General features: G+C 20.1%; 2 protein-coding genes across 2 annotated transcripts; both read left to right on the top strand.

The window, feature by feature from the left end:
* Nucleotides 1-109: 109 nt before the first annotated feature.
* LOC114576756 (odorant receptor 85b-like) lies at nucleotides 110-9,911 on the top strand. Its single transcript, XM_028667542.2, has 6 exons — nucleotides 110-559; nucleotides 922-1,282; nucleotides 6,151-6,375; nucleotides 7,632-7,745; nucleotides 9,414-9,569; nucleotides 9,762-9,911. Exons 1-6 carry the CDS (start codon nucleotides 300-302, stop codon nucleotides 9,810-9,812), a joined length of 1,167 nt encoding a protein of 388 aa, XP_028523343.1. The 5' UTR covers nucleotides 110-299; the 3' UTR covers nucleotides 9,813-9,911.
* Nucleotides 9,912-10,945: 1,034 nt separating this feature from the next.
* LOC107999603 (odorant receptor 85b-like) lies at nucleotides 10,946-17,390 on the top strand. The gene is made up of 6 exons (XM_017059548.2): nucleotides 10,946-11,709; nucleotides 12,105-12,465; nucleotides 14,583-14,804; nucleotides 15,784-15,897; nucleotides 16,957-17,112; nucleotides 17,279-17,390. Exons 1-6 carry the CDS (start codon nucleotides 11,453-11,455, stop codon nucleotides 17,327-17,329), a joined length of 1,161 nt encoding a protein of 386 aa, XP_016915037.1. The 5' UTR covers nucleotides 10,946-11,452; the 3' UTR covers nucleotides 17,330-17,390.
* The last annotated feature ends 476 nt before the right edge of the window (nucleotides 17,391-17,866 follow it).

Below are 17,866 nucleotides of genomic sequence, written 5' to 3'. Positions count from 1 at the left end.
AATTTTACTTGACTGAATATTATATTGGATAATGACATCAAGATAATTGGTATTGATCCAAACATTATGAGTTAATATTAGTTTAGCTTATAGACGTTGCGAATATTAGTATATCATTCGAAGAAGAAACATTCATCAGTTTAGAACACATTATTTAGTATCAAAGTTGATATGAGAAGAGAAAAAGAACAGAAATGTATAAAGATAACATATTATAGAATATAGATACATGTTAAGTGTTATGTTCTTAAAGAAAAAATTTAAAACTTTTTAAATCGCATAAAATATTAGAAATTGCAATGATAAGACTTAAGACTATAATTACTTGTCCTGTAGAAGTTTGTCTTCGTTTAATAGGCATTTGGCCATATTCTTCGTATAGAATTATGCAACGTATTTTTTGGACAATAATAATGGGTAACTCCACAATATTCCAACTTTGGTATTGTATTTCTTATTTTAAAACAGCAGATTTACTTGATCTATTAGATGGCATAACTTTGACTCTGTCAAATACGGTTACGTTCTTTAAATTGATCATTCTTTGGTTTAATTATCGGTAAGATATATGTATATATATTTTTCATGACACTTAATTATTTTTAAAAAATAATTAATGATGCAAATTATTTAAAGATGTAAAATTTGTTTAAGTTATTAATTTTTATATATTACTTATTTGATTATATTTATTTTTTATTATACAATTTTTTATTAAACAATTTTATTATATTTATTTATATTATTTATCATAACTATTTTTTATCTATCAATAATATTTATAAAATTAATATTTATACAATATTTATCAACAAATATATTTTTTTTAATTTTTTTATATTGAAATTTTATTTTCATATTAATGAAATATTTTAATAAATTTTATCAGTTGTTAATGATTATAAAAATTATTTTATACAGAACAATTCACAATATACTAACAATTGTGTTTGAGGATTGGAATAATCGTGCTCTTACTGATAAAAAAAAACAACTTATGGTGGACAATACTCGTTTATCTTCTCGCATTTCAAATTTTTTATTTGGCATTTATTCAGTAACTTGTATTTTATATTCAGCAAGTATCGCGCTGATTTCTGATGATATTGATAATACTAATAATGAATTGATTTTAAACAACAAAAAATTATTGCTTAAAATGAAGCTTCCTTTCGATTTCACGATTTTTCCACTCTATGAATTCGTTATAGTTGCACAATTTGTATTTGAATGTTTTGTAGCTCTCACGGCTGGAATGTTAATGGCATTTTCTGCAGCATTAGTAAGTTGATTATTTTTACCATTATTATAATTATTATTTTCTACCATCAAAAAGTTATACAGAACAAATTGATTATTTTTATTTTGATAAATATGACTGTTTGTATTATTTTTGATGTTATCAAACCCATAAAGTTTAATCTTAAAAAAGACCGAGACTAAAGTTTTTGTAACTTTGGAACTTGTATACAATAAATAAATAAAAAAAAACAAATACAAAAAAAAAATATACCCAATTGCTGATTTTTCTATAGAAATTCTGAAATCAAAAATAACAATAAATAAATATTTGAAAATTTTTGAAATGAGAGAAATAACATTTTTTAAAAATTTTCTAAGTAGTCTTGAGGAATTTCTTGATTTTTAAGATTTTTTTTATTTGTAAGAAGTGATATTAAATAATTTTTTCATTTGCAATAAAATTTTTTGTTTTGGTTTTATTAAAAAATTATTAACGAAAAATATTAACCAATTATAGAATATAATAATTTGAACAAACAGTCAAAGCAATATGTGCCGAGTCAAAATATATCTAATTTTACTATCACAATAATTAATTTATGTGCTAATTTATATGCTTTGTGCTTGATATTTTTTATTAATAACTCATTACAAAGTCGAAATGAAAATTTTCACAAAGAAAAAAATTTTTGAAATCATCTTAGAAATCATATTTTTGTTAAAGTTATATTTTATTAATTGATTTTTGGAATATTCTATAGAATTGTTATAATATAAGCAATATTTTCCAATTGATATATCACGATAAATTAATTAAAATATTTAAAATATAAAATTTTTATGAAAATTTTATTAAACATGAAGATATGTAATACTTATTAATATTCTTATTATAATTTTTAAATATTATTTATATAATTGCAAACATTATTATACGAACTCAGTATAAGTAAAATTATTAATAATAAAAGTATATATATTAAATTTAAATTCTGAAAATACTGTATAATTAATATCATATTTTCATTATTATCATATAATACCATATGATATTAATATCAAGATTATATATGCGAATTTTTTTTTAATAAGATATCGATTTCTCATAATTTTATTATCTATTTTATTTTATTTATCTTACTAGATTTCTGAAAAATCTTCCGATCTTAATTATAATTTTTTATTTGTTCGCAAATAGTAAATACACATTTGTGATCTGTCTATTCAGTCTTTTCTTAGAACTTTCTATATTATTATCGAATGGATTCAAAATGAGCAATCTAAGATAATGTTGCTAGAGGCCAATATCATTTTTCAATAAAATTTAACAATTATATTTTTATGACAGCTTAGCTAAAGTGCAACATAACTTTGATATGCTCCATGGCAATTAATATCATCCTACTTTTAATTAGACTTATGATTGATATATGCGAATCAGTTCCTGAATAGATGTTTTTGTTACTCATCTCAAATTTAATTCAAGAAACTTTTTGTAAAAACATCATTATTTAAAAAATAGATCCGTGATATGCTCTAACTCTTCTAAATTGTCTATAATAAAGAGATACAATACTTGTAAAATTTGTCAATTATCATCACATTTTGATCGCCGATATAAGTATCTAATACATAGTATTCTCACTATCAAACATGATAATATTGTGAATCATTACAAAAAATAGCGATCTCGAATCGATAATCAGCTCGAATCTCCATTCCAATACAATTCATTACTCTTCAATATATCCAATTTCAAAAACACACATCTACCTAAGTTTTCAATTATTTACTAGTACGAACATGATCTTATAATTGGATATTGGACCGAAATAATTATAAATTGTAAATGTAAAAAAATGCATAAAAAACTGCTAATACGAAGTGGATTTATTCGACGTGGAACAATAGTATACTCTTCCCGACAATCAATGTATTGAGCAGATCCTATGTGCGGCATTCATCGAAATTTCAATTATGAATTACTACCAATATGGATGCGTAATTTTTCAATCCATTAACAAGGAAATCATAGCTGTTCTATGTTCACGGAGATAGATCAAATAATACCTATTTTCAATACAGTCTTATTTTCAATAAGTCGAATTGTTCTTCGAAATTTTTGATTCGTGTATAAATGTACAAAGTACAGAGTACAATGATTAGTATAGAAATTAATCGGCAATCCAGCTCATATTCAAGCCAATCCATATTAAATAATTTCTGTGTTGCATACAAGAAATTTTTCGTAATCGACTTTCTTCAAGAATGATTAAATTGAAATGTATTGCTAATTGATAAATTTTCGGTAATTCAAAAATACATCAAATTAGTTATTGCGAATACCGCGAATGAGGAATCTCATTGAAATTTCCACAAGAATATGTATTTTGATGTGATTAGTGAAATTCGTGGTCGCATGTAACGCACAAATGTATTCCGCGTCTAATTATTCGCATATTTAGCAATGGTCGAACTGTCGACATCGCTTACCTAATTTCTCTTCCGAATGCTTATGGTAAAATAGATCTTCAATGATTAGATAAAGAATAATTAGTGCCCAAATTAGCAGTACGATGAGTTCATCACACAATTCACACAATCGAGGAAGACGAAAAATTCATCGAATTTGCAATGAATCAACTAACCTTCCGCGAAAGCATGTTATGTTCATTCTTGTTGATTATTATGAAGTCTCGATTAGTTATCGATGGCTTTTATGGGCTTAATTTGCACGAATTAATAGAGACTCAACCATGTAGTAACTAATTACCGCATAGTATCTAAATTCCGCAAAACATTACAAAAGAATTATGTTTCCATTGTCCAAATTTATCTGATAATTGAAGAAACATTGTAAAGCAAACATCAAAGATATCAAAGAATGTACACCACGATTCGAATAATATCTGTAAAATTAATTTCATTTTTTATTGTTGCTACAAATAAACAAATAAAAAAAGTATCAAGAACGCTACTGACTTTATACAAATATTAGGATGAGCGATAAATTCAATTAAACGAATATATTTCGTGAGTTTCAAGAATCAATGTGTAGATGATATCGATTATTTACGGCTAAGTGCATTACATAAGACATCATGTACAAAAATAATGATACAAATATTTAGAACAAGAATATTAGATATAGATATCTGATATTAACTACGCCATTAAGATTTAAGATCGTACATCCTTTTTTAATACAAATATACACTGACGAATCATTCATTACAATGGAACAAATGCAATAAAATTGGAAGGACGAAGGTCTATGCTTATTCGTTTTTACGATTCCAAAAATAATTCACCTTGAAATAATTATGTATCTCATTACGATTCTATTATGCAACTCCTACAATTAGGATAACAATCCATAGGCAGTTCAGTTCTATCATATGTTCTATAGTTCAATATGAAAGATTTTAAATCAACTCTTATTGCGAAACATTAGGAAAGTCTCTTTGTAGTTATGAAGAATTATCTATTATTCGAATATAATTCAAAACATACATAATTCTCGATCATTATCCGATCCCATAGAATGCATTTTATTCTAAATGTTTCTTAATTTAAATGTTTCTCAAAATTAATTATCTCCATCTATTCCAATATTATTGATCAAGATGAATCATTTGAGTGAGTTTCAACTGATAACAGATATAGCGTGAAAAGAGATAGCAGCACGACTTCTTCAATAGCGTAATAAAAGATTGTGCATTACTATCGCAGGATTATATATTAGATGGATGTTATATATTAGAATTGTGATTCATAAGAAATGGTTCTTTCGCCTTTACTGTTAAAGTTTGACCAGAAATCATAAAGAAAGATTAAATGTGATACGAAAGATATCACCTGAACTAGCTGATGATCCATTAACAGACTATCACAAATTGTCATCTTATTAAAAAGTATGAAATCATTTCCCAGAATTCAAGAAGGAGCACTTGATTGACGATGTATATCAATTGCTTAAGGAATTAAATCTAATATATTGTTATTTTATTATTCTACTATTTAATAAATTAATCACATGCAACTAGTATCAATTAGTATTGTATAATAAAATTAGTAATTAATTTTAAATTAGCAATATTATTATTAATATCATACGTCTATTATATAGCAAAATTTATGATTTTGGATTTAAAGCTAATTGTCATTTGTTTGTTATGCAATTTTGAAATCCTTAAATAGATATTCAGTAATAAATTCAAGTAATAAATATTTGCGAGATTTATGATCTATTTATTGCTGGACTAATTATTAGGCCTAAATAAAGATATAGAATAATGTTTTTTTAAATAGAATTTAAATAACATTTGCAATTATATATTTTTAAGACATTTTAATTTGGCTAGAATATATGACTCTATGATATGTTTCATATTCAATAGCAATCAATCCTATCCTTGATTAGATTTATACATAGTTAAATCTAACATACATAATTAACATATAGATATGGATTAATATGTGTCTTTATATGATACTCATTACAGAAAACATAGAAAAATTTTCTATAGATTATATTGTCAATTTCTTACTGACTGCTGGAAATAATTTTGACTGTCGGATATGATTAATATAAAATATTATATAGATATAATATAATATTATATATTATCAATCACATTGTGAGCAATTGCAATCTTATATAAGCATATTACATTGCAATACAGACCATTGCTATATGTGTATTCAATTTCCAGAGATATGCACCCATTTTAAATTCCATTTAGTTATTTGTAGTCACGAATATGATTTTTATTTTTTATTTTCACAAGTTTAATAATTGCAATATTTTAATATTCGTTTTGAAACTGGCTACATTCATATGTAAAGATTTAAACAATTATGTTTAAAACAATTTAAAAATGTTAGTTATCTTTTCTTAATTGTTAGGTATTACATATAGGTAGTCAAATAGATATCACATGTCAAGAACTTATCGAGATTCCAAGATATTATAGAGGAGAAACATCATATATGTTGAAAAATATTATTGTCAAACATCAAAGGATTCTTCGTTTATCTGAAAATGTTAAACATTTATTTCTATACACATCACTGATACAATTTTTATCAAATATTTTAGTGATATGCTTCTTAGGATTTATTCTTGTAAATGTAAGTTAATTTAATATTTTTTATCACAAAAGAACAATCATCAAATATAAATCGCTGATTTTTATAAAAATATTATATTTAATGTATTTTTGAAAAGTTACTTGACATATGTCAAAATCCTTTATAAAGAAGTGCAAACACAATATATATTTAAAAATTAAAAAAATATTTTAGGAAATATTTTTAAAATAATTTACAACTAGCAAATATATATTTTTATAACAAATTATATAAACAATTCTAAAAAAATTATGATGAATTTTCTTTAATTACATTCTAAAAACATTTGTAAAAAATAATCGATTAACATTCGTATTGGCTTTTTTCATTTAATACTTGATGAAAATTATTGGTGCATTGCAAATTGGATATTTATTATGCAACTTATATTTGAAATGTAAAAATGATTGATCAGTTAAGAAGTATTCTATTTTATTATTGTATTCATATAGATATATATCTGAATTTGTTATATTCAAAATTAATAAAAAAAATAATATTTACATTATTATATTACTCTCAATTGTTATTGATAAAAATATATTCTAAAACAATAAATTAAGAAACAAATTATGTAATTAAATAAACTTAGAAATTCTAAGCATATTAAAATAATACTTTACATTGTCACGTCTCCATATTTAGATTTAATGAAATGCTAAAAGAAAAAAACATGTAAAGAAAGATAAAAAAACTTATTATACTAATATATATATAATTTTTTTTTATATGATGCGGTTACCATATCTCATATATCGCTATTTGGCAAAATTGTATCTCTTAATATATAATTCCAGAAAAAAAAATATTCATAACTTTGAAATTTAAAAAAAAATATATATGAAAAAAAATATTTCAAAATAAAAAATATAAATATAAAAAAATATCTTGAATAATTTTTTTACTTATCATATTTGTTCTTTTAATATTGTTTATAATATTAAATTATAATAATATTTTTTATTTTTTATCATTAATAATAAATGTCATTAAATATTAAATATATCGATAAAATGTTAATTAATAATAAACATGTAATAATAAAGAGTGTTAATTTTTTTAAACTTTTCTTTTCTATTTAATGTATACAGGAAGGGATTGTAACTTATTGTCACAAAAAATAATTAGAAATTAAACATGGAAAATGCATTCTCTCTTATTAAAATTGGCGATTTATATAAAATTTCTTATTAAATATTTTATGAAATTCATTTTTTTTATACATATATTCTATTATGCATTACTTATTATTTCAGGCTTTAGGCACTGAACAAGGATCTACAATATTCATAAAATGTTTCCCTTATTATATTGCTGCGAATTGCGAAGCGTTCATTCTTTGCTATACTGGAGAATATCTTATGTTTAAGGTAAAATAATAAGTAGAATTAAATATATTAATTATTTCTTTAATATATTTTGAAGTAAAAATTATGTTATTTATATATTATATTATGTTTCTGAAAATATTTTTATACATATACTCGATGATCTTTATATGAATTTCATTATAAATTTCTGTATAATCTATGTTATTTTATTTAATAATATAAAGCGTTTTAAAATAATAAATTAACTATATAAAAGAAACAGTAAATAATTATAATATATATTAAATGAAACATTTTTTCGAATCTGTTTTACTTTTTTTTAAAGGTTTAACATAAAACAAATTTTATCATAAAAAATCTTTAATTTTTAACGTTTCATTACTCTATTATAAACAAAAATTTAAAACAAAATTGTAGTAAAAATACAAAATATAAAAAGTATTAAAAATTTGAAAATTGATTTTTTTTTCTGTCAAAAAAAATATTCTATAATATAATTTATATTCTATATGCATGCATCTTTTCATTAAAATTAGAATTATTGGATTAATCTTCTATATATGATCAATTTCATGAATTACTATAAATACAATACTTTGTATTTCTTTGTTCCTTTTTTTCATATGCTGAATATTACAAAATTAAAATTATATATATATATAAAGTATATATATATATATATATAATTTAAATAATTTTTTAAATGATTTAATAGTTTTTTTTATAGGGAATAATCAGAAATAATTAATCTATTTAATACAGCTGATTAATATTAAAAAATAAATATAAAATAATTTATAAAAATTTAATTTAATAAAATAAAATTAGTTTTCGTATATTTGAAAAAAATTATTTAATTTATATTAATTGATATTCTTTTTAAATTCACAAAATTGATTCAAAATGTTTTTTTTTTTCATTTTAATCGATAATTGTAAGGTCCAATATTTGTTCTATTATATTATCAAAAAACAATCATATCAATTTTAAATGAATTACATTAAAAATAATTCATCAAATAAATGCAATTTTATTTTTTTACTGCAATTTTTTCAATCAAAGATTGCATTACGATAAAAAAAGAAATTCATCAATATTCATAATGTAATAACTTTAAGTTGATCTTGAATTTTTTGTTTTTATTATTGACTCAATTCATTATGCATTAACTTTGAAAAAAATCTATAATAATTATTTTCCAATTTTTTAATTGATCGAAATAGATCTATTAATTGATTATAAAAAATTAAATTCATTACATCTTTTTGTAAGTTATACTAAAATTTATTATTTATTATAGTGTGCTAAGCATTCAAAAAATAACGTATTGAAAAAACATCAAGTCAAGATTATTATATTATATCTTGTACATCCAATTATTCAATAATTATTACGACAATAGTTTTAAAAAATGCAAAAAAAAATAATTTATAATAATTTTAAATAAAATTATATTATAACAAAAAATAAATAAATAAGACAATTACATTTAACATTTTTTTCGATTTTGAAGATCAAAGTTAATTCAAGATCATAATATTATAAATAATTGAATTTTTTTTTCACCAATTTTAATGTAATTAAACATTGTTCTCAAAAAAATTTGTGCACATTTTATTCATTTTAAACGATAATATTTTTTATTGATTTTCCTTGATATTTCCGTCTCTCAATCATTAATTTTCTTCTGCTATTAATTTTTTTCAGAATGAAAGTATTGTTCATGCAGCATACGACATGCTTTGGTACAATTTAAATCCACGGGACAGTCGAATTGTATTATTAATTTTAATACAAGCTCAAAGAAAATTAATACTTTCAGCTGGGAATTTTGTGACGCTTTCTGTCCAAACATTTGCTAGTGTGAGATTATTATAATATTAAATATCATTATTTTCAAGATATTCACAAAAATTATAAAAACATATTTATAATTTTTGAATATTTAATAATTATTACTAAAAATTAAGAAAAACCTAATTATTATTAAAAACTTTCTATTATATTATTTAATTTATAATTAAATTAATAATTAAAATATAATTAATTTTTTAGATGCAAAAAGTTTCAGCTTCGTACATTTCAATATTAATGACGATATATTAAAAAAAACAAACAATTACACTATATCATTGAATTTTGGTGCCTATCTAATATATATTATAAAGAGTAATATTAAATAAATAAAGATATAATTTTAAAAAATCTATTAATTATTGAAACTTTAAAACTTTTACAATTTAAAATTATCGCTAAATATTCGTTTAATGAAATTTTTAAATATCACATTTTAATATTTCAATCCTATTTTAATATCTCAAGATAAATATCACATATTGTATTCGATGTATAATTAGACTGAACTGAAATTATAAGAATTATAATTAAAGAATTATAATTATAAGAAAATTAAAGAAAATTATAATTGCAAGTAAGAATATATTTTGTTATTATTATAATTACAAATGGAAAAGATTATTTTTCTTTTCTAAAATAAAACAATTATTAATAATAACTTTTTTAGTCTTTACATTTTTTGCTTAGAGATTTGTGTTATTCAGATAATTTTATTTGATTGATATTAAGAAGAATTAGAATACAATGGGTATTCAAATATGCAACTATTAAATTCGATTAATCTATATTCAAAATGTATTTTATTTAATTTGTGATTGTGATTATTCGAAAAAAACTTTAATTATTTTTTGGCTTAGATTTAATATTCACAAAAACTGCCAAAATAATTAATTAAAGAATGAAATTCTTCTAATGAAATAAACCTTTTTGCTAAGGAAAATATCTAATGAAATTACAAAATCAATTTTTTTTAATAGAAAAGCAAAATAATTTGAAACACGATAATAATAATGATAATAATGGCGGTCATCTTTTCTGCCATTTATATAATATATAATACAATTAATCGATGAAATTGCAAAACATTATTAAATGCTATTGTTTTGTTGTTCGCTATACGTTTTGTCAAATTATGTTATTTTTATATATAATATATAGATTATTATACATCGTATAAAACTTAAAAATATTTCAGCATTTTTTTTTATTTTTTGTGACAAAATAATTATATGAATGAAAGAATTTTGAATTTTCTTTTTTTTAACTTAATATAAATTACTTAATATTATATCATAATTATTGTAGAAATTAATCTTTGTATAAAAATATTGTATCAAAAAATAAATAAATGTACTTACAATATTATCCGGCTAATATGTCAGCCGCTATAAATGAAATTATTCGAATTTCTACGATGCATTGATCTATTTCAATGTTTCTCAACTGAAGATAGAAAGAAAGATATAAAAAATTTTGAAGTAATTTAAGCAAAATCTTTCAATCAAACTTTCTAGAGTTGATATAATTATAAGAAAGAAAAAAAATTGTAAAAGAGGGAACAAATGATAGTCAGTGATAGCTATTATCGTTACATTTAACTTAATTTGACTTGACTGAATATTATGGATAATGACATCAATCGATATTGATCATAATAAGAACTATTAGTTGCTTATAGACGTTGTTAAATGCTAGTATACCATTCGAAGAAGAAACATTCATCAATCTAGTACAAATTATTTAATACCAAAGTTGATATGAGAAGATAAAAAAACAAAAATGCGTAAAGATAATATAATATAGAATATAAATACTTGTTAAGTGGATACGTGTTTTTTCTTAAAGAAAAAATTTTTATTCAAATTGCATATAAGATATTAGAAATTGTAATGTCACTTAAAACTATAATTACCTATCCTATAGAAGTTTGTCTTCGTTTAATCGGCATTTGGCCATATTCTTCGTATAAAATTGTACAACGTGTTTTTTGGATAATCGTGATGAGTATCTCCACAGTATTCCAACTTTGGTATTGTATTTCTTATTTTAAAACAGCAGATTTACCTGATTTGTTAGATGGCATAACTGTGACTTTGTCAAACACAGTCACGTTCATTAAATTGATTATTCTTTGGTTTAATTATCGGTAAGATATATGTATATCTATGTAAAATTATGTATATTATTATAGATATGATTAATTTTTAATCATAAAATAGTTAATAATGCAAATTAATGATGTAAAATAACGATATAAAGACAAAAATTGTTTAGCTATTAATTTTTATGTATTTTATTTATTTGATTTATTATTATATTTATTTTTTATTATGCTATATTTTTACTATTTTTATTTATTTCATTTATTATAATTATTTTTCAATTTATAAATTAATACTTATTCAAAATTTTTTAAATATTTTTTTTTTAAATTTTTATATATTGAGATTTTACTTTCATATTTAAATAAATGTTATTAATTACTAATGATTGTATTATAGCACATATTAATGATTGTATATTAATGATTATTTTATACAGCACACTTCACAATATATTAATAGTTGTATTTGAGGATTGGAATAATCGTGTTCTTACTCACAAAAAAAAACAGTTTATGATAGACAATACCTATTTGTGCTCTCGTATTTCGAATTTTTTATTTGGCATTTATTCGATGACATGTATCTTATATTCGATAAGTACTATGCTGATTTCCAATGATACTAATAATACTAATAATCAATTGATTTTGAATAATAAAAAATTATTACTTAAAATGAAGTTTCCCTTCGATTTCACGATTTTTCCACTTTATGAATTCATTATAATTGCACAATTTGTATTTGAATATTCTGTAGCTTTCACGGCTGGGATGTTAATGGCATTTTCTGCAGCATTAGTAAGTTGATTATTTTTAATTTTTATTTATCACTATTATAACTATCATTTTGTATATCAATCAAAAAATTATACAGAACAAATTGATTATTTTTATTTTGATATGACCATTTGTAATAATAAATTTTTATTATTTAATTAATTAAATTTATATGCAAAATATTCCAGAAATCAACTAATAAATCTCAACTGATGATTCAAACTGAGATGATATCAAACAACTTTTTCATTTAATAATATAATATAATTAATCATTTAATAATAAATGAATTAATAATAATTCATAAAATAATAAAAATTTCTGTTTTGATATTGTTAAAAAATTTATTAAAGATTTTTTAAAGAAAAATAATGATCAATCATAGAAGGCGCAATTTGAATAAGTTGTTGAAGCAACATGTGTTGAATCCAACCATTAATCAAATATATATACATATTCAACATTATTATTGCGGCGCGATAAGTCTGTATATTTTGTGATTGATTAATATTTTTCATTAATAATTCGTTAACAAAGTTGAAACGAAAATTTTCGCAAAAAAAAGTTGTTTGAAATCACATAAAAATCATCAATTAAGTCTTATCGGTTGACTTCTAAAATATTTTGTTATAATCTATATCAATATTTCTCAACCAATATATCATGATAAATTAAACGTCTCTACAATATCTGAAATATGCAAAAATTTTATGAAAACTTTATTAAATATAAAAATATTCTTTAATATAATGTTAATAAATATAATTATATATACTGATTTATTTGAAAATTTGATAAAACTATTGATAAAACAATGCACTATTGACTTAACAATAAAAATATATATATGAGACTTAAATTTTGAAAGTACTGTTATAATTATTCTAAAATATTAAATATCAAGATATATATGTGAATTTTTTTTTAATAAGATATCACTGAAGGAATATTTTTTTAGAATTTTTAATATTAATATTTTTTTAATTTTTAATATTTTGTTTTCTAAAACATAATTATATTGTAATAATACAGATTGAGCAACTTTAAATATATAAATTGTTATAATAATAAATTTAAACTTTACTTTATTATCCAATTATAAAAAAATATTATATTAACAAAATTAAGTTAAAAATTACTAAACAAAATTGTATTAAAAAAATAAAAAAAGTTCTAAAATTTGGTAGATTTCAATGTCAATTTTTGAACAAAATTTTTCATAAAAAAAAATTATTTTATTTATAACGAATTATATTCTTTACTCTCTCTACAATATATATAAATATTTATTAAGATCAAAATTTTTAATTAGAATAAATTTTTTTGTAATATAATAAGTATGAGTACTTACTACTTGATTATTATGATAAGTACTTAATTGAAAATTGTAATTCATAGATTATAATTTTCATATACGATTATGTAATATATACGATTAATGTAATAATAAAAAATTCTTATTATATTTTAAATGTGTATATATGTTATATTATAAATAATTTTATATTATATTTTATATTATATTTTTTTTTAAATATAATAAACTACAAATGTATTATCATTAAATAAGTAAATAAAAATTTTCATCACAATATGAATTGCATGATGAGAATTGAATAATGAGAAATATTGGTTTATACATTGAATTGTGTATATCCCATAAAAACAATATTTATAACTTATTTATTTTCAAATCTTATAAATTCATTCAATGATTTACATAATTAGCGTAATTGGTGATAAATTAAATAAAAATACTAAAATTTTTTATTATAAATTGTATTAAATTTTATTATATTATTCATATTATTACATAAAATAAAAAGTTAAATTAATTTGATATGATCAAGTAATGTTTGTTGCATATATTTCTTACAATTTTCTTGTAATTTTCTTGTCTATTTATGTAATATTCTTCTTGTTTATTTATTTTAGATTTCTGAAATGTTCCGAATTTGATTATAATTTTTATATTTGATTTCTATTTTTTATCTTTTTTCATAATTTTTTAATTACATTATTTTATGATAGTTATAATAATTATCATTTTAAAATTTTCTATATAGAGATCGTATAAAATGATTATATAAAATAAAAATATTAGTTATCTTTCTTTAATTATTATTATTATTATATAGGTATTACATATAGGTAGTCAAATAGATATTACATGTCAAGAAATTATTGAAATTCCAAGCAATAAAGAAGAAATATCATATGTGTTAAAAAATATTATTATCAAGCATCAAAGGATTCTTCGTTTATCTGAAAATGTTAAATATTTATTTCTATATACATCATTGATACAATTTTTATCAAATATTTTAGTGATATGCTTTCTAGGATTTATTCTTGTAAATGTGAGTTAATTTATATTTTTTGTTATTTAGGATTATCACAAATGTAAATCGCTTATATTTAATGTTTTTCTAAAAAATTTAATATATATATATTGAATTTTGTATCAAAATTCACAGAAGTCAAAATACAAAGAAGTATAAATATATATTTAGAAATTACATAAATATTTCAATTTAATATAAATATTTAAATTTAAAATATTTGCCAATTAATTATTTTTAAATAAATTAAAATTATATAATTAAATAATTTTAAAAAAATTCATTTGTTCAAACAAATCATATGATGAATTTTCTTTAATTATATTTTACAAAAAAATTTCTATTAAAGAAAATGAATATACAGAATTATCGAATTATTTGTACTGTGACCAATCTAATATTTAAAGAAATTTTTCTTTAAATACTTTAATATTTTTACATTTAATATTATTAAAATGTAAAAACATGATTTAATATTAAAATGATTAATCAGTTAAAAAATATTTTATCTATTTGCAAATATGTTTGAATTTGTTATACAGTAGACATTTCCATATCTGTACTCTCATTATCTGAATACCCTAATATATGAACATTTTATTATCTGTATATTCTATTATCTGCACAACATTTCATAGTGATTTTTACATACAACATATCTAAATTACAACATAAATACAACGTATTTAAGTGTAATAAATACTTTCTTGTGTTCGACCAATTAAATGATTAATTAATCATATCAATTGAATCTGAAATAAAGAATCTGGCAATGGCAAGTAAACGAAAACGTATAGTTTTAACTATTGAAGAAAAATACAAAATAATTAAAGATTTTGAAAATGATGTACAAGGAAATTAGCAAGAATTCTTTTAACTTAGTAATTTTTTTTATTTTCTATTATTAACAATAGATGCTATTAAATATTAATGCGATAATAATTGTAATGATTGAATATTTATTAATAATATAAATAAAAAAGTGTTATCATTTCAGGCTTTAGGTACTGAAAAAGGATCTACAATATTCATAAAATGTTTCCCTTATTATATTGCTGCGAATTGCGAAGCGTTCATTCTTTGCTATACAGGAGAATATCTTATGTTTAAGGTAAAATACATACTAAAATATATACCAAAATTAAATATATTGACTAATTCTTTAATTGCTATAATTTTTAATTACAATCTTTAACTGCTTTGAATTGAAAATTATTTTATGTACATTATATAAATTCTCTTAAATTATGAATTTCATTAATTTTTGTATTATATGTATTAGTAATATACATATAAAATGTTTTAAAATAATGAATTAATTATTTAAAATTAAGTTCAATTATGATAAATAAAATATTTTTTACTCAATTCTATTTTTATTCAATAATATTCAAATATATAATATAGATGAAAATTCGAAGACAGAAATTCTGCATTTCTAAATTTTATTATAAGATTTATATAGTAAATATAAAAACAGATCAGAAACTACAATAAACAATTCTATAATTACGCACATGTACATGATGAATAGAATAACATTCTTCAATCAATTTTCTATAAATTCTTCGTTCACAATGTTATCGAAATAGATAATTTATTTATGTATTTTGTTTATTAAACATTTTGTTTATTATTTTCTATTTTTATCTAATTTGCTTAAAATTTTAAGATATTCTATCTATATTATATATTATTTATAAATTTTATAATTATTTTTGAAAAGAAAAATTTAGAATTTTTACGCAGAAAATTGAAAAACTTAATTAAATCTTGTAATTTGTAATTAAATTAATTGAAAAAAAAATAATTATTATTTTATTGACAAATTTTAAATAAATTATATTGAATAAATTATATTGTAAAGTACTTAACAAATGAATGCAGTTTCAAAGAAAATATATATTTTTTAAAACATTATAATCAATGAAAAAAGGAATTCACATGATGCATAATGATGATTTTAAGTTGATTTTAAATTTCAGAATTGAAAAAAATATTGTAATTTATTGAATTAAATTTTTTTTCATCGCTTACAATATAGATATTATTCTTAAAAAAGTTTGTATTGATCATTATTGATATTCATTATTCATAAAAAGATTTTTCTATAACATCATTATCTTCGTATTTTTTATTTTATATACTTTTATATATTCTTTAATTTTAGAACGAAAGCATTATTGAAGCTGTATACAATATGCTTTGGTATAATTTAAATCCGCAAGACAGTCGAATTATATTGCTGATTTTAATACAAGCTCAAAGACAATTGACACTTTCAGCTGGAAATTTTGTGACGCTTTCTGCTGAAACTTTTGCTAGTGTAAGATTATTATAAAACAAATATTATTATTACAAGACATTCACAATTATAAGAATATATTTATAATTTTTGAATATTTAATAATTATTACTAAAAATTAAGAAAAATCTAATCATTATTAAAAAATTTCTATATTATTTAATTTATAATATAATTAATTTTTTAGATGCAAAAAGTTTCCGCTTCATATATTTCAATATTAATGGCGATGTATTAAAAAAAATAACTGCGCTGTATTATTGAACTTGTTGCGAGCATTAAATTATTATAGAAAATAATATTATATAAATAAAGATATAAATGATTTCAAAAGCTCTATTAATTATTCAAACAAAAACTTCAAAATTTCCACAATTTAAATTATCGTTTAATAAAATTTTTCAATTTTTAAATCCCATAAATATTCTAATTAAATATACAGAATATCTCATTTTAATATCTCAAGGTAAATATTGTATATTATATTCGATATACAGATAAATATACAGATAAAAAGTGAAATTAGAGAAAATTAGAGAAATTGTAATTGCAAACAAGAATATATCTTATTATTATAAATTAAAAAGAGATTATTTTTCTTTCTTAAAATAAAAAATAAAACAAAACATTTATTGATAACAAGTTTTCTTGTCTTTACTTTCTCTTCTTAGAAATTATTTATGTAATAATATTCAAATAATTTCATTTGATCGATAATCACATTGAGAAAAATTTAAATACAGTGAGCATTCAAATGTATAACTGTGAATATATA

This window comes from Apis cerana, linkage group LG2 (genome assembly GCF_029169275.1).
Source record: "Apis cerana isolate GH-2021 linkage group LG2, AcerK_1.0, whole genome shotgun sequence".
Classification (NCBI taxonomy): domain Eukaryota; kingdom Metazoa; phylum Arthropoda; class Insecta; order Hymenoptera; family Apidae; genus Apis; species Apis cerana.
Note: the sequence above shows the minus strand (reverse complement) of the source record. Positions and strands in the feature narration are given on the sequence as shown.

What these genes read in the sequence shown, in the direction of transcription:
- LOC114576756 (XM_028667542.2), top strand. Translation starts at nt 300, where the DNA reads ATGATAAGACTTAAGACTATAATTACTTGTCCTGTAGAAGTTTGTCTT. An exon ending in TGGCATTTTCTGCAGCATTA is followed by an intron (nt 1,283 to 6,150) that starts GTAAGTTGATTA and finishes CTTAATTGTTAG; the next exon opens with GTATTACATATAGGTAGTCA. An exon ending in TAGGATTTATTCTTGTAAAT is followed by an intron (nt 6,376 to 7,631) that starts GTAAGTTAATTT and finishes TTATTATTTCAG; the next exon opens with GCTTTAGGCACTGAACAAGG.
- LOC107999603 (XM_017059548.2), top strand. Translation starts at nt 11,453, where the DNA reads ATGTCACTTAAAACTATAATTACCTATCCTATAGAAGTTTGTCTTCGT. An exon ending in TGGCATTTTCTGCAGCATTA is followed by an intron (nt 12,466 to 14,582) that starts GTAAGTTGATTA and finishes ATTATTATATAG; the next exon opens with GTATTACATATAGGTAGTCA. An exon ending in TAGGATTTATTCTTGTAAAT is followed by an intron (nt 14,805 to 15,783) that starts GTGAGTTAATTT and finishes TTATCATTTCAG; the next exon opens with GCTTTAGGTACTGAAAAAGG.